The sequence below is a fragment of the Protobothrops mucrosquamatus genome, unplaced genomic scaffold (assembly GCF_001527695.2).
Source record: "Protobothrops mucrosquamatus isolate PMUCROS unplaced genomic scaffold, P.Mucros_1.0 scaffold225, whole genome shotgun sequence".
Taxonomy (NCBI): domain Eukaryota; kingdom Metazoa; phylum Chordata; class Lepidosauria; order Squamata; family Viperidae; genus Protobothrops; species Protobothrops mucrosquamatus.
Window position 1 is genome coordinate 902,930 of NW_015386576.1, and position 18,421 is coordinate 921,350.

At 38.7% G+C, this 18,421-nt stretch overlaps 1 protein-coding gene across 1 annotated transcript in view; it reads left to right on the forward strand.

The window, feature by feature from the left end:
* DGKG (diacylglycerol kinase gamma) overlaps positions 1-17,325 on the forward strand; it is an 81,672-nt gene extending 64,347 nt beyond the window's left edge. Inside the window, exons 22-26 of the mRNA XM_015814142.1 lie at positions 52-142; positions 5,568-5,769; positions 14,022-14,142; positions 15,034-15,094; positions 17,239-17,325. Of these exons, the coding sequence (XP_015669628.1) occupies positions 52-142; positions 5,568-5,769; positions 14,022-14,142; positions 15,034-15,094; positions 17,239-17,325 (562 nt within the window). The remainder of the gene's footprint in view (positions 1-51; positions 143-5,567; positions 5,770-14,021; positions 14,143-15,033; positions 15,095-17,238) is intronic.
* The last annotated feature ends 1,096 nt before the right edge of the window (positions 17,326-18,421 follow it).

Genomic DNA, 18,421 nt, shown 5'->3' on the forward strand with positions numbered 1-18,421 from the left:
TGTGAATGTATCACTCCAGAATGCTTTTCCTATTTTGTTTCTCTATGTCAGAATGAAGAATAAATTGTGGTATTTTGAATTCGGCACAACAGAAACATTTTCAGCCACTTGCAAGAAGCTTCACGACTATGTAGAGATTGAGGTGAGTCTCCCCAAACCCATTACTCTTATTTTCTGTAGAAGGTATGTCATGATTATGCCAATAATTTCTTAGAAATGTATTATTGTATTTCATTAAAACATTAAACATACTGTAGGCTATTGAACATTCTAGAAAAGTCAGGGTCAAGCTTGTAGAGTAAGAATTTCCATGGTTTATTGGAAAATTATTCCTGGCAAATTTACGGTTTATTTTTCCCTCCTTCTTTAACTTCAGTTACATTCCATCTACAGAGTCATTAAAACTTTAGTCAAAAATTAGGCTGTAACAGTTCTGCTGGTTACAGGTTAGAATTAAAAAAAAAATTAAAATGATTTAATTTAATAGATATATATTCAAAAGCTTAAGTAGTGGTGTTAAATGAATATATTTTATTCATGAGTAGATTTGCCAAGGGTTATGGCAGTAATTGATTAGCATTGGTCTAGTCTTTATGTAACCAACATAGCACTATCCCTGGAGCCGGACGTGTTTTGCTCAGTTTATCCTGATGCTATTAAACCCAGCCACATCCTTCAAGACATGGGACCTTTCCATTCTTTCAAGAAATATTTTGGTTTTTGAAAATAATATGAATTCCAATACAAGAATTCCCACCCACCCCCCCATTAAAAAAACCTTCAGTATCTTCTCAGCTGAAACAGAGTGCTTTTAAAATTTGGATCACAAATAGTAGATAATTCACAAATGTACGTTTATGGAAATTTCACTTATTGACTTTGTAGAACTGTGTAGGGGGAGAGGAGGAGCAGGACGAGGGTGGAGAGAGGAGCCGATGAAGGAAGAGGAAGAGGAAGAGGAGCAGGAGGAGACAGGCAACGAAAAGGCCACCCTATTTGCCATTCTACTGAAGATTGCCACTTGAAGAGAAAGGGCCTCTGGGCTCTCCTAATTGCCCCTGGACTGCTGGACATAAGAGAAATAAAGGAATAGGAAGATGAGGTGCATTGGCCATTTTTTCCAATCAATGATTAAGAGAATCCAAAGTGCAGGAGGGAGACAGGAGAAAGCTTCTCACCAAAAGGCTTGCCTGATGGGACAATGCCAGCAGACACTTTATTTTTTCCCCCATAGCTTTCATAATACTCCTCTCTTTGTTTTTTTAGTGCTTGGCTCATGACCTTGATTCTGACCCACAATGATAGAACCAAACAAGATTCTGAATATTTTCCAATTAACAATATATCTCCTGTGGTTCCTGCACTGTTAGCATGTCGACAGAGGTTTTTTCCCCACAAACAGCTGGCAGCTGCAGCTGAGCTTTTAGTGATATCTCCATCCACTAAAACATTTTAAGATGTTTTGCAGGGAAAGAGCAGGTACATTTATAGTTGAGAAAGCTTCCGTTGGATACACATATCCAAAACACAGTTCAGTGGAAGAAGAAAAAGTTATAGATGTGGAACAACATTTTTAAAATGTACAGCATAGTCCTATTTTATGGATTCCCTTTAAATATATTTGCTGGCATGGACATCTGAGTGTTTCATCTTTGAAGCCAGTTTTGGGAGAACAGAATTATGCCCTTACAGGTATACTTCTGGGCTTGACTAAAATTAAGTTTGTTGTGAATATTTGTAAATTCTGTGGTTGCCTACTACCACCTTCGAGCTACATGAAAACAGCCTCTAATTAGGAAACATGTGGTTCACCAGCAGTTACTAAGAAGTCAGTCATTTCATAGTTTCTACTTGAGATTTTATGTGGTGTGTATTTTCCATAACCATTTCCACTCCCCAACCTCATCCAAACTGTCCTCTTTTTAAGGACTGAAAGTTATACTTTCAGTATCCATAGTCTGGAAACATAAATGTAATGTTTGTTAATTATTCACTAAAACTAGAAAATGGAATTGTCAGTCAAAGCCCACACCTTGCTATGCTTTTTCAGTCTGCTGTGATCACCTCCCCTCAGTTCCTTATGACAATGAGGACAGGCATCCTCACTCAAGGGCTGATTCAGGGACAATTCCCATCAGCTGTCATTGTCCAAGAAATCATTTCAGAAGATCCTGGGCTCAGTTGGCTTCTCTAATTGCTTCCTAATGGTGTAAGTGATCCTGGTCCTACTATCTTTGCTATGACTATAGATTTGCATGCCAGCGTGACCTCAAATCTGGGTTTGGATGGCTTTAAGGAATACATTGCATTTGCAGACCACATCAAAAAGATGCCAAGTGGACATACCACTCAGAGTTCACTGCTGGTTTCTTCATGCATCTCTTTTTATTCCTCATTCCTATTTTCACAGTATCTTTCAAAAGTGCCAGTGAAAGAGATAGAAGCCTGTCCACTCCAACCTGCTGTAACATGACAAAGCTTGTTGGTCTGGATAATTATTTCAAATTCTTTGTAGACTACCATTATGTTCAAAAAGATTCTTCCTTTAGCCTCTATAGATGGTGGTGTGTGCTTAAGACATCTACTCTTATTTTCTAAGGTTACACACAGTGATGGCCTCCTGATTTTATTGCAGACAGCATCTTCAGGGTCTAATAATAGCCAGGAAGGAGAGAAAAGCTTTTTAGAGGAAATTGGAACTCATCCAAAGCCAGATCAGGAATAAGTTTCAGTTGATTGCTGTCAAAAAGGGTAAATGACATAACATATACTTCTCTTCAGCTGTCTCAGATATTTTAGCTGGCTACATCCCTTGCTCATTCATCACTCCCCAGCTTTCTTCCTTCCAGCACTAGTCTAGCCTATCCCTTTGAGTACAGGATGTTTAAATAAAAAAGAACCAGCAAGGAAGGACATTCTTGGTATCTCTGAAGAACTTTTTCCATTGTCCAGCTATTCTTAAAATATGAGAAGGTTTGTGTTTAGTTTGGTATGGTATTTCAGCAAACACTACTATTACCTCCCACATCCAGTTCACCTAGTACATCTATAAAATAGATGCAGACTTAAAATGGTATTTGGCATTTTCCCCTAGCCATCAATTTTTGAGATTGTATTTAGTTTGTGAATCAGTGCAACTCCTAAAACCTTCCCCTGTGGATTCATGCCTGAGAGACTGAAGTCAGACATGGAATATTCAAATAGCACATTTTGCCAGAAACATTTCAAACAATCTAAGTAGGCAAATGATTAGTTCTTGGGTTCAAAACAGCTTAGTTCCACACATGACTTCAGTTTGTAATCTAGTCATGCAGCATATTAAATAATAAAATAAAAGTGAATGCCTTTTCTTTGAGCAACAATTAGGACTACCTTCTATACAGTATATCTGGGATAAGCAGGTAGTAGAATAATGCTGCTGTCGGAAGTAGTCCTGACGGTGATTATAATGTTTTCAATATCATTAGGCACCTGAATAACAGTTGCCAAGAACACAAGTCATGAGCATTATTGGATTTTAGTCTGTTTGTGGGCTTTCCATGGGTCCTTGATTGGAAACAGAATGCTACACACAAAAGGGTTTACACTGATCCACTATTGCTTTTATTGTACTTGTTTTGGATTTAGCACTGATAGTGAGAACATGGGAAAAATATTTTAGCTGTATTTGTTCAACCTTTGACAGATTCCACACTGCACAACTATTCATCTGTTTTACAAAAAAAAACCACTTAAGCGTATCCCCTCCCAGTATTGGCTGAAAAATACTATTGTGTGAAAAAATAACTTCGTTTCTCAGTCCTGGATCTTTCTGCAAATGTGTTCAGGATATTGTAGTTCAAGGGCTGCAAAGTGTTAATCTAACAGCATTTTAAGATGAAAGCAACAGTTTGCCCTCCTTTTGGCTCCAGGCATCTGTCATGAGCACAGGAGAAATGGCAGTTTTGTTTTGGAAATTGGCATCAGTTACAGTTGTAGTCGCTTAGAAATAAAGTTGTTTTTTTGCCCAGCTGCAAATGTCTACTTCCAGTTTTCCTGCCAACAACCCATCAGCTGCCCCTTCTCAAAGAGGCCATTGTACCACATTGGCACAGAGACAAAGCAGGGTTAAAGAGGAAAAAACAGTTGCTGGCCATTAGATGCTCATTCCTCTGCTGGGTGAATATATGGCATCCATATCACCTTCTGCAGCCTGCCAGAATTTTGCTACCCAGACAGCACAGGGGAGGCTCATTGGCAATGTCCCTAAGCAAAACAATGAAGCAGAACTGAACACAGACCGAAGAACAGCACTTGCAATCCTTAGATAAATATCAAAGGACCTGTGTGCAGACCAAAATAATTGTTTTTCAATTATAGCTTTTGCCAAACATGTTATTATGTTGCTTTAGACTACTCTTTACAAAAAAAACACCCTATTTACACCTTGTTTTCATTAATTTCTAGTTTCAATTAGAGGGAGAAGGGACAACCACACAGCTAAATGGATTCACATATGAAGCTTGATAGTTTTTAAATGTGATATAAATTATTATTACTGTGTTCACCTGACTATTACTAAACTTTTTCTTTCTGCCACCCACAATGGCTTGTAAAATGGTCACATTATTTACAGTCTTCATTCCCTGCTTTAAACATTCCCTCTGTTGCCAGAAAATAATACACAATATGCAAAACAGCAATATTCATAGGTGATAAAGACTCACAAAATTACTAGGATCTACAGGCATCCTAAAATGATCTTGAATACAACAGGCATTGCCTTAGCTTAGATGAATATAGCTATGTTGGCTTCATAGATGGCATTATTTATCAAGGAGGTCAACCATACTGAAGCTTAAAGTAATCTTTACTAGGTTACTTAGACTTTACCCATATTACTCCTGATAATATTTATACCATACTTTAAAATGTTCAGAATATTTAGTTATATAGACCCCTTGTTCATAGATCTAATGTTTCATTCACATCTACTGAGCTGTTCAGACGTGCATGAGAAACAAGAAATATAGTGCATTTTTTTTGAAAGTGAAACCCTGTGGATTTTTAAACTGCATGTTTGTGGCACATTTATACTCTGGTAAAAATGGCCTTAAGTAAGACATTGTTTAGACCAGCAGCCCCCAATCTTAGGGGCACCAGGGACCGGTTCCATGGAGAAAGGTTTTTCCGCAGATCTGAGGGGGTGTGGTTTTGCATGCCTGCATCTCACAGATAGGGCTTCACTTGCTTGCGCAGACCATTGCTGGCATGATGTGGACTGGTGCCAGTCCACGGACTGGGGGTTGCGGACTCCTGGTTTAGACAGTACACCTCCCACTGAAAGGGGTTCTAGCCATCTACACCTGAATTTTGAACTGATAGCATCACAGCTTATTGTTTAGTGTTATTGTAATGAATGTGGATCTTAATAATTTTGCTTCATTGGTTTTATGACAATAAGAAGTTACTTGATATTTAGAACAGTGGAATAAAAATATTTAAATAGTTCATGATACAGTTTAATAGATAATTCTAAATATATTTGATAAAAACCACTCTTTTATCTTTTTCTCCCTCTGTATCAGTGTGATGGAACAGTTTTGGATCTGACTAGCACTTCATTGGAAGGAATTGCAGTCCTCAACATTCCCAGCATGTATGGTGGCTCCAATCTTTGGGGGGAAACCAAGAAACAGCGCAGCTATAACCGCATGAGCAAGAAAATACCTGAAAAGTTGCAATACTCGGTGGTTACTGATGCCAAGGAGCTCAAATTTTGTGTGCAAGGTGAGGCGGCTTAGAATTTTGAGTGCAATAAAAGTTGCTGCATAAGTATAAGAAGTTGCAGATATTTAGGAGTCATCCCTGTATATCTACAGTGGCCACAAAAAAATAGTATCTCCTGCGTTCAATGCTTGACAAGTTGGAAGAACCAAAAAATAAGATTTCTTAGGGACATACAGTTTAATGAAAAATAACCTATTTCATCTGTGAAAATGAAGACCAAAACCCAGGATTCGTGTGCCCTTAATCATTGACAAATTGAAAGAAGCCATTCCAACTGCTTGTTGAATACCAGAACATGCTCAAATTAAAGCATATCTCAGTTATGGCTTAGCTTTCACTTGAACACACTGGGTGGAAAGGAATCCAATTTTCTGGATAACTGGCTGAACTGTTAAGATTTTTCTAAACATTCAGTCTGGAATCTGTTTTCATGATTGGGGGCAATGTCCTCTGTAGTGGTAGAAAACAAAGCCTGATCTTCCATGTAGTACCTCCCAGTTTTTTCAAGATTAAACATTCCCAATTCCTTCAATCTTTCTTAAATCCCTACCCCTCCTCAGAGATCTTTTCTGGCCTTGTTGTAATTTAATTAAATCTTTCTTAAAGTACAATATCTAGAACTGGCCACAATACTTGAGATGGGATATGACCAAAAGAAATTAAATGATTGCCTATGATTTTGGAAACAATACTTCTGCTGAAGCAGCATAAAATTGCATTTGGCTTTTTTGAAAGCAACATCACACTGCTGACTCATATTCAATTTGTGATCAGCTACAGTTCCAAAACCTTTTTCACAAATGCTTTTGCCAAGTCAGGTACACATGTGCAGCTGATTGCTTGCTAAGTGAAAAATCCTGCATGTGTTCCTGTTAAATTTCATTCTGTTATTTTAGGCACAGTTCTCTAACATAAAAATAATTGTTAAAGTTATTTATACAATCTTTAGGGTATGAGATATCCCACCTGACATTGTAATATTTGCAGATTTGATAAATATTCTATCCAAGCTCATGTGGTGACTTTGGACTACAGCCCAACCTACCACCAGGCTGTTTTATGTGAAATTATAAGTGCAGGAAGTGCTGTAAATACTGTCTTGAATGCCTAAATTAAAAGTAGGATAGAAATCAAATAAATGAATACCTTTTGTCCGAGATATTTGAACTCATTCAGAGTAAACAGGTATTCCCTGAATATCTTTTTTTATCATTCTCAAATTTCAAACCTGTTCCTTAAACTTGCTTTTCATAATTATCTGGTGGAAAACACATCTTTACTTTGAGAAAATTAATCAGAATAGAAGCTGAAAACCTGCCCTTTTCTTTGTCACCTGCTAGTCCTTTGCCATTCTTATTAAGAAGTTGGGTCTTTGCATAATGTATCCAAAATAGGATCATTTGAATCTTATCTGTGCCTTGAATAAGAACTCTGGACTGGTTTCTTTGTTTTCTTGGCTACCTGTGATATCTCTGACAGAACAAACAATCTCCCAATTCATCCTAGCCCAATGCCACCCTAACCCTCTGGAAGGCTAAAAAAGCAGTGATCCCTCAGATCTCAGGTGAGAAGCTATTCCAAAAGGCTGGGATGACCACTATGAAAGGCACACTTCCAAAGTCCCATCAGGTAACAACATTTGAGGGAGGGGGCCTGGAGCATGCCTACCCTATTTAACCTAGAAGGAAGAGCAGAGGTGATCCTGCAGATAATCTGGCTCTGTGCATTGTACAGCTTTAAAGGTCATAACCAACACCTTGAATTGCACCTGGAAAATAACTGGGAGCCATGCAGCTCAAACAAAAGTGCTGTTACTCAGGTGAAACACAGGACGACCTAAAATTTATGTGCTGCTGGATTTAGGACCAGTTGCACTTCCAATTTTTCTTTGAATGTATTGCAGTAATTCAAACAGGGGTGACTAAGTCATGAATTACTATGAGCAAGGACTCCTGCTTGAAGAATGCGTGCAATTGACACACAAGATAAATTTGTGCAAAGCTTTCTGACATGGTTGCCACATGCTTTTCCACCAGGAGCCACGAGTTCAGGTGGATCCTCTCTCCATGAGAATATTATCCCATTTTAGAGTCAGAGATGTTAATTCTCCTGACTTTAGGAGAGCCAAAGATCCACAATTATTCCATCTTGCTATGGTTGAGTCAAAGCCAGTTTCTCCCATCCAGGCCCTTATAGCCTCAAGGCACTAAGCAGCATTACTTTTCTGCATGAGGTAGAGATGTATAATTGAGTATCATCAGCATACTGTTGATATTGGACTCCATGCTCCAAATACCACTTCCAGTGGCTTTATATAGATGTTAAATAGGAGGGGAGAGAGACATAACAGGAGATTAGGATTTAGCCTTGCTCACTAATGCTGACTGGTATCAGTCATGGAGACAGGAGGAAAACCTCCTGTCACAAAACAGTGCCCCCCCTCAATTGTTAGAGCTGGTCCAGTAAAATACCATGATTGATGGTATTGAAAGCCACCAAGAGATCCAGAAGGGCCAGATGGACACACCACCCTCATCCTGAGTCTTTCAAAAGTAATCAACAAATGCAACTAATGTCATGTTGGTACTATAGCCCAGCCTGAATCCCGACTGGAAAGAGTCCAGAAAATCCTGATGTTGTCCTTGAAAATATTGAGTACGTGCTCAAGTTCATATCTTGGAATCTGTTGGCTTTGGCCTGCTTTAGCTTGATTTGGAACTTGCGTATGAGCAGCTCACAATCTATTCTACATAGCCCCATCCACATTTTCACTACTATAAATTGAGCTCCTTCACTTTCTTGTACTGATAATATAGTGAAACTAATTTATGTGCCCCATCTGGCAATGCCCATGTATGTAAGGTATGTTTTGAACTTTGAAAAATATGTTAGCATTGAAGAAATTATTGAATTGGAAGAAACTGATAAATCATTCTCCTGTTTTATTTCTGTTTCTTAGGCCACTCAGTCCAACTATGTTTTCCTCCTTACTATTTCCAACTTTGGCATTCCAGTTTTCAACCACAAACAGTACATCTTTCAAAAAGACAAGTTGACCATAATGACTGACTGGAATTTGGGGAGATATGTCCCAAATCATGGGAGGGGGGGTGGCACCAAGCGGAGGGAAAGCTGGTAAAGGAGATGGGTTAGGCAGGCAAAGGCTGAAGGGGCGGCATGAGACCAGGCAGGACACACCCTGACAATTAGCCAGTTTGCCTATTGACATTCTCACACACAATTTTCAAAGGGACTTAATTCACAATTCTAAATTATCTCTAAATGCAGCCAACATTGCCAGCTTCCAGCTGCGCATGTAAGAAAGGATTCCCAGGACAAAGGGCACTTGCTTGCTTTCTCCCTAGGCAACAAGCTTGTGCTGTAAGAAGTCTCAGATTATGACTACCAGCTTCTTTTTATTTCTTTTATTTTAATTCATTTCTGCTAAAGAAGCTGCTATGTGCAGCTTTCTTTCAATTCAGTTTACTTGTCCTGCTCAAAACCTGCCTGCAGGATGCTTGTTCGTTGCTTATAGTACAAAGTATTCAAGCGTTTCCAAATACCCTTTGACTTGGGTTCATCGCTGACATTCTATATTGTTTTTGGTAACCCCTCCAGAACCTTAACATGAATGCATTGATTTTGGGATAAAGCGGGAACTTATGTTATATTCCAAAGGAGCATTTTACAGGCAGCAGTTATTTTCAAGTTTATCATTAATGTAAAATTAATTCATTGCCTATTTAATTCTTCTCAATGCCATTCCCTCCCTCAGCTCCTTGCCAGCTTCCAATGAGTCTAAAGCTTTACAGAAAATGGATCTTGCAAAGTAATGAAATATTAAAGGCCTTAAGCTAATCACAGTGTTGGCACAGCAGTGCCAAGCTACTGGAAACAAAAGGTACATTCTCTGTCATGGAGAATCATAGATCACCTTGTGAGATTTTTCTGAAATGCTCTTCCGATGAGAGCACCTGCCTGAAAATAAGAAAATTCTAAGAATATCCTCGTGGGAGACCATGGAGAGGATTGGAAAGAGCTTGGCAGAACAGGTGCTGCTTAGACAGAACAGAATGAGTAATTAAGAGGATGCTTTAATGCTGCTACAGGCTACAGTATAAACAGGGAAAAGAAAGCTGCCAGCGTGGTGAAACAGCACTCTCTCCAGAATATTCCTTTCTGACTAATGCATGAAACTCTCCAAGTGGAGAGGCCTGAGGCAGGATGAGTGCTGCAACAAATCTGTAGGCATTTACAGCACAATCCTCAAAAACAAAACCCACCACCATTGGGCATGATCTTCATTGGGAACAATGCACGGCAATTTTGAAATACTTTCTCACTAATGGCTGCCTCAATTGCAGTAGGTAACTTTCTAAGGACTGCAGCTTCAAAGCAATAAGCAGGAAGTTGTCAATATCTGATCTGTGGGCCATATCTACCCCACCCCCACCCTGCAAGTTTCCCAGCCTATAAATGTTCCCCTTCATTACTTTTCTTGTGGAATGAGACAAATGGGTTCATGCATAGCAGCAATGTAAGCTTACAGGTTACCTTTATAACACATCCACCAATGATAATGGCTAACCAGCTTGAAAACTAATAATCAGATATGTCAGGACAAGGTTTATAGGGAGGAGCAGTTTCTTAATACTATCAATTATTACTTTTTGCAGCAGTTATTTCTGTAGGATAACACAAATAGGGATTTTTTAAAAGCTAATATTGAATCATGTGGAGGATTTAGCAGTACAATTTTACATGAGCCATCACTAACCTAATCCTCAAAACAATACATTTTGTTGTTCCCCAAATACGTATGTTACAGCAAGGCTCTATAGGAATTTGCATACAAGTAGATCTGAATAGCAATTTCATTTTCTATCTTTTGGAAAAAAAGAAAACAATTGTATAGGGAACACACTCCAGATTCAGATTCATCCATGGCATAAAGACATCTCACAGATCATTTTTAGATGATGTGTCTTTATGATGCAGCTTTTGATTATCTGCAGCCTACCCACAGAGGCACCCTAAATTGGCCCTTAGCAGTTTTAAAGTAGAATTTTCTACCTTTTTCCAACACATTCCTAAGAAGAACCTGCAATGGCTCATTCACAAATCTGGTGATGATGATGCAGTCAGAAGCTGGCCTCTTCAGAGTTCCTGTTGTCCAACTAAGGTTGCCACAGGCTTACGTCTTCATCTCTGGTCAAAGCACTACCCTTCCTGGTTTCTGTAGAAGCATCTGCCCATGTAATATCTAACTTACATTTCACAAAGCATAGCATGGCTTCCTTATGTGCATTGATATATGTCAGCCTTTTTGACCTACTATTAAATATTCAAAAGTTTTACAAAGATCAGTAAGCCTGCCTGTGACTAAAAATAGGATCTGCTAATTGTTTAAACGGGGAGGTATGTATTGCTGATTCTACTCGAGTTCGCTACAGCTTTCTGCTGCTTCTGCTGACAAGGGTTTGGCATGGCTGTGTTTACTGCTGCTCCTATTATTTTGGGAGTGAGGCAGCATTATTTTTTTGCTCTGATGCCATTTTGCATATTTCATTGGATACATTTGGATGCTGATATGTCCATTCACTTTCCCCCATAGGTCTTACCAATTTGGAAGCTGGAAGGAAATTGACAAGAGTAGTGCTAGTTTCCCCTTCTATCCCAAGTGACAGAGAGGTGGTAAATGTCTCTATAAGTTTACCAGACTTCTAGAAGACTGGTAAGCTTTCGTCCAAAAATAACCCAGCTGACAAGTTAAAGATGGGCCAGAATGAGGCAGAAAGGCACTGCATTAGTGTGCTGTGTAAGCTCCTTCCTCCAGACTAGCAACCTGTTGACCTATGTTCTGAAATAGCTCGAGTGATCTGTCACACAGACAACGTGAATACAGCTAAAGCCTCTGTCCAACCTGTTCCATCACACTTTCAGGAGAATGATTGGTGGTTGTTTTTCTGACTATCTACTGATTCTGGGAGGTGGTGGAAATAACACCCCAAAAAATTACTAAATCTTGCCTTTAACTTGTGTCATGGTAAGGCTGTAAGAAGCACTGGCAAGCAAATTAGAGTTCAGCCATCATGGCAGCACATATTATGCTGGCTTGTTTCTCTGATAATTCAGACTCTGGAGGAATATGCACAAATGTGGAAGGAAACAATCTTTAAAAACTATTCCTATATTGTTCCAAATATTTTCCCAGAGCAGAAGAAAGAATAATTTGAGGCCATTAGTGTTTAGTTTTGAAGTCTTGCAGGCAAGACCTCATTTGAGGAAATTAAATATGCTATTTTGGGGTGCTGCAGAACAAATGACTCCAACTTTGGCACTGCAGATTCATCTTGACATAGGCCAGACAAAGGTCTCACGTTTGCTTTGTTCTCACATTTGTTGCTTCTTGTCTGTCATTCATTTTCATTCCATGCTATACTTTTTCCATTGCACAGCAAAGGCAACCAGACAGAAACCATGCATGTGCACAGGAGAGTTTGCCAAATGAAGAACCCAAAGAGATGAAGCAAGCCTACTTATTTATCCTTAGCTGCATCATCTTTCTGAGTGCTGAAAAAAGTTTAATCCTTGACCCAAATAGGGAAGTCATTTGTGTTCAAAACCACAAATTGATAACATCTGTGCATTTGGTAATACTCTTGGATGACACAAGCATCAAGTGCACAAATCTTTCTGAAAATGGGTAGAATTTACACAAAAAGTGCTGCCAAATGCAGAAATATTACCCCTGTTGCTTTGCTTTTGAAGCACTGTCACTGTTACAGTGCTTCCCTCACAATGTGATTCTTTTCCCAATAAAGTCTTTTTAATGAAATTAAATGAAATATTTGGAACATGCTCACTGTAGCATCAAAGGCACCCATAGGTAATGTGCAGGGGATCACTGGATCACAAGTCGTGGGACTGCCTACATTACCTATAACTTAGCCTTGTAAGAAAAAAATTGAACTGAGAGTTGTAGCCAACTCATTTCAAAGCAAAATGTGGAGAAAGGTGATAATAATTTAATCCTAGCAAAAAAAATCATGCTCCTGAGTTAACCAAAACTTCCATTATATGGTGAATAAATAAAATTACCTTTTATTGATTCAGACTATTGACAAATTTAGCATGCTTCTTATATTATTTTTCCAGGGAACTCAGAACAGATTTAAATAGATAGAAATAGTATCTCATCTAGTCACTGGCCTGTACAGCTTCTACATACTAATAGTAACTTTCCAAAGATAGGTGTATTTGTAGACCTGCAATCTGAATATTTTAAATGAACTTGGGAAATTCTGCCAATAAAAGATGAGGTTGACAAAGAACTGCTCCAAACATTGCCTTCGAACTCTTGTTTCCAGTCCTTTCAGGACAGTGGATTCATCTTATATATAAATAAAAATGTAAATGTTCGTTTGTTCCAAATCTTAAATCTCCGAAAATTCTTCACCGATTGCTTTGAAATTTTGACACAACGTTGCATTCGAATATGCGCGTGCTTTTATATACCTATATTATATAGATGTCACACCTGTGACAGGTAAAAACATGCTTTTTTGAAAAACAGCGCCATCTGTTGGACGTAAAAGCAACATACGCTTTTACCAGACTGAGCCACAGCAACATGTGACTGGGTACAGCTAGTTTGGAAATAAAGGAGTGTTTGACTGATATATACACAGAAAGACAGTCATGCTAATGACGTTTTGCCCATTCATGAAATTGATACCAACCGGTTGGGATTAAATGCCCATTTTTCTAAAATGCAGGCCGGTGCAGTAAAGTTCAGAGACTTGGCCAAGAAACAGAAGTAGACGTGATCCCTCAGAGTAAATCACAACATTTTCTCCACCAATCACAAGAAAGTTCCTATTTCAGAAGGTACACTGGTAAAGTGAAGAAAAACAACAGTGCAGATGTGCACAACAGATGAGCAAAACTTGCATACAAAATATCTCCTTTAGTCTTTCTGGACACTGTTACTACCGCCAATGATTAGATAGATGATAGATGATAGAAGATGATAGACAGACAGACAGCTATAGATATGTCAACTTTTCAATTAAAACAATTTTAATTTAAAAAATGATCAAGGAGTATGAGAACCTTGCAAATACGTACCCTGATGTCCATAGCCACTACATGAAGAACAGCAGTATAAGCAATCTTCAGCTTTGCATTAAACACAATAAAAGGCCACACATTTTTCTTTGTTTAATAATAATCTATCTTTCTTTCATTAGATCTTAGTGATCAGCTCTTGGAAGTTGTTGGTCTTGAAGGGGCAATGGAAATGGGACAGATCTATACTGGACTGAAAAGTGCTGGAAAGAGATTGGCCCAGTGTTCCTCTGTTGCCATCAGGTACCTACTTTGAGGCTTTAGTTCTAATATGAATGTTTTGCCCAATTTGGAAGGTATTGTAGTAAGAGACAAAAAAGAATCAGGCACTTCCTGGTATCCCTTTCTTTTGTGTGCTAATATTCTAATACCCTGCTCTAAAGACCAAATCTGTATTTTCTGTGGTTTGCCATGACCTGAAAAACTTATCAGGTCTATAAAATAAAGCTGGTTGGAAACACGAAGAAGATTTCATCCTGCAGTGGATAAACAATGTTGATGAATGTTGATGAAAATAAAGCATTTTACTTAGAAGGCATTATGTTTTCCCAGAATGTTCTAGAAAGAGACAAAAGGAGATGAGAGAATGCGATGAGGAGCCATTAAAAAACAGGGGGACCCAGTACAAAGGAGAATAAGGTGCCTGCTCTTGCATTAAGAAATAGGAAAAGGATGTCGTTTTATAGAGCCAAACTCAATATACCTCAAGAATATATTGGATAAAACACAGTTGCCTCTATTTGCAATTGCACATATGTTAGATGAGTTAAGCAAAGGATGATAAAGGTGTGGGGTTGATACATGTAAACGGAGCATGCCTTCTTGTGCCACTATGCTATTGCTTCTGTGGTTCCTAGAAATCCTAACCATGCTAACAAGAAGCATGTTCATACAACAAACTGATCTACAAATTAGCCAGTCCATTTTTTATCATAGTATTGGAACCATCCTATTAATTTATGGTTCATTTATCATTCACGCACTTAACATTAGGTGATGATTCAGTGACTACAATTAGATAACATCATCTTGTATATCTCACTCTTTCACTCTTTTCATTATTGACAGCTTAGAGCAAGACAGAATTCAGTTCTGACTAGTTTTCCTTCTTACAAGACTGTTTGTGTATTGCAGAACAACCAAACTATTGCCCATGCAAGTGGATGGAGAGCCTTGGATGCAACCACCTTGTACAGTGAGTAGTTGAAACATAGAAAAGTCTGAATGCTATTAAAGGAGTTTATTTATTAGAGCAAGAAGATCTGAGAAGTGGGTTGGGTGTTTTTTTTTTAAATAAGCTACAGAAGAGACTCTGATATGCAAATGAGTATTATAGAACAATATCTTGCAGAGAAGTATTCAAAGTGAAAAGAATGGCTCTTTGAATTCCTGTGTATACAAGTAGTCCTCACTTAATGATGGTAATTGGATCAGAATTTCCATCACTAAGTGATGCAATCAAAGTGTGACATCATCTGATCATACAGCTTAGTGCAGGAGTGTCAAACTGCCGGGCCGCGGGCCGGTTTCATCATACCGGAACCGCGCCCACCCCATTGCCGGCAATGGTGAAAAAGTTCCGATACGTCGCGAGTTTGAGATGCCTGGCTTAGTGATAGCAGTTCCAGCCATCTCTGGATGTGGTCATTAAGTAAGAATCTCACATGACCATGACTTCTGACTTCCTGCCAGCTTCCCCATTGACTTCTCCACAGTTCCACTTTGAGCTATAAGTTCTTCTATAGGCAGCAAAAACTGCCTATAAGTTCTTCTATAGGCAGCAAAAACTCTACTGCCCTTTGATTTCGCTCATGGGAAGATAGCAGAGAAGATTGCAAAACATGTTCATGTGATTGAGGGATGCTGCAAATGTCATAATTTTTGAACTTGTTGCAAAACATCCAAATCACAATCAAATGAACTGCAGGCACATTGCAATGACCACAACTAACATGACTCATCATATGTCCCCTTCATTGAGATCATCACAAGTTTAAATGGTCATTGAATGAATAGTTGTTAAACAAGGACCAAACATTTTCCTAATCTGGAGCTATCTAGGGTTTGGATTTCAGTTTTTGAATCACATTGGATGCTACTTCCCAACATTCTCATTGCTTTGAGGATCTCACCTTATGACAGTTGACTGGCCAGGCAAGATATGCTGGATGTGCCTTTCTGGAGAGCCTGTTACACTTCTTGAGTCATCTTGGGCTGTGGTGGAGAAGATGACCTGTTCTTCTGCTGCCTCCACAACCACTCATAAGACTTAATGGCTGAACTGTCTCAGTGCTATCTCCAATTCAGTCTGATAAGGAACTTTTTTTTTATTTGCCATAGAGAACTAAACAGACTTGTTTTGTCTTTCCCTGAAGCAACAGGAGTGGGGGTGTATCTGTGAGCCAGATCCTGCTTGGTACTGATTTTCTTTGGTCATGGAAGAAAGGCCTTCAGATCAGGAAGAGCAGAACACCTGGCAGGTTTATGCCATGTTTAGGTGACTGTAGGAAAAGATTGATATTCCCCCTAGCTGCCAAACAATTGCTCATGTGCTCTAATCTAGGGAAAATGTTACATTGCCACCTGAAAAGAGATTATAACAGTCCTATTGCAATATTCTGGGGTCATCAGATTGGGGAACCTTGCAGCAAAATGCTATTATATAAAAGCAAGGCTACATGCCCTAAACCATAGAGTAGTAGATTCAGCAGATACCACTTCCTCCTTCTGCAAATAAATGACACAGGTGAAATAACTATTTTCTTAGTTCTTCCAAACAGCTTGTCCTCTGTTGGAGCCAGTCCTTGTAGCAGCAATAAACTAGCATAAATAGACATTGACAAAAGGGAAAAGTTAATGTTTATCTCAGTTAATAGAAAATCTTTGCCCTTTCCATAGTCCCTTGAAATAGTTTCTATCTAGAAAGAGCAATCACCTAATCATAATATAATGAAACAGTTGGATACTGAAGAAAATATGAGGAGAAATTTGATGTCGTCTTTAAACATTTGAAGAACTGAGAACCAGGTGGAGAAGCTTTCCAGATTGCAAGACAAAGCAATGAGTCAAAATTAAGGGGATGCAGATTTCAGCTAACTAGGAGGAGAAACATCTAAAAATAAATGTGTGAAGTGGAATAGACTGCCTTAGAACATATTGGTTTTTCCTTTGCTTGAGATGTTTGAGATAAGATGGACCTGCATCTATCAGAGTTATCGTTGTTGCCTCTTGCCTCATAATTCTGGATGAAATACAGGATTTTACTGTTCCAAATTATCTCCAAAAGCCTTTTCATTTCAATGATTTTGTGACTTTGGCTTCTATCCTTTTTGCTTCCAGATTAAAATAACCCACAAAAGCCAAGTGCCAATGTTGTTAGGACCTCCCCAAAAGAGCAGCTTTTTCTTCCTGAGGAGAAGAAACTGAACTCGAGACTAATTTTCAATCAAGCAAAGAACAACCTTCAGAAACAGCACTTCTCCATTCCAGTGGCAACCACCCAGGGAAGGTCTGCAGAAAAGAAATCTTAATCCCTCCAGATTCCTGGCTTCTGAACCTGCTTTGGAAACATCAGTCTGGAGGCAGCATTATGAACTCTTAGTAGAAAATAACAGGGTTGACATACGGCAGTCAAACTGAAATAGCAGTGTGGGTTCGTATATCCACGCACACATAGCCACTTTCTCTAAATATTATTGGCAGGGATAGCATTGACACTGAAGATTCAGAAGGATTTTGCCCTCCATAATACCACAGTCCAAGAAGAGGAAGCTCTCACTGCTCTGGTTGGCCTGTGGTAAAATCTGAGACTCTTCTAAAGACAGTTGTTCTGGGCAGCCTTGAATTATACAGTCCTGTCAGAAAGCAAACAAGCAGACATGGAAACAGCATGTCTGACATTGCCTTCCAGATGGAATGAAGGAGAATTTTCATCTTATTTAAACTCCTTAGAACGCCCCCCCCTCCAAAAAATAACTGTTGAAGCATCAAATTTGGCAAGGAACCAAACTTAGCTTATTTATTTTTAAGAAATTCTGTCAGCAGATAAGTGTTATTTTGCTTTACTACTGTTTGGGTCACCCAACTGTACACTTGTTTAAACATGCTATTTATTTTTCAAAGTTTAGAAAACACAGGGGAGATGAAAAGGGAAAGGAAGAGGGATGTTATTTTTCTGCAACTCTAAAACAAGAGAGCTCCTTGCTAGCTCCAGTCATAATTTTTAGTTTTAAAATAGAGTGGAAATTGGTTAGCTGATCCCTTTCAGAGGCACAGGAATACACAAATATTTTGCCACAAAGAAGCCAGATTCATTAGAGGAAACATAAAAGATTAAAAGTGAGAACTTCCTTTGGAAGGAAAAGGAAAACTCAGGGCATATTAAATGTATGAGTAACTCTTCACCATTTGGTATGTTGATAACCTCAACGAATTAGGGACACCTTCAGGTTTGATACTGATTCTGTTGTCCAGTTAATGTTTTTAAATTTCTTTTCAGTCCAGAAATATTTTAGTCCAGAAA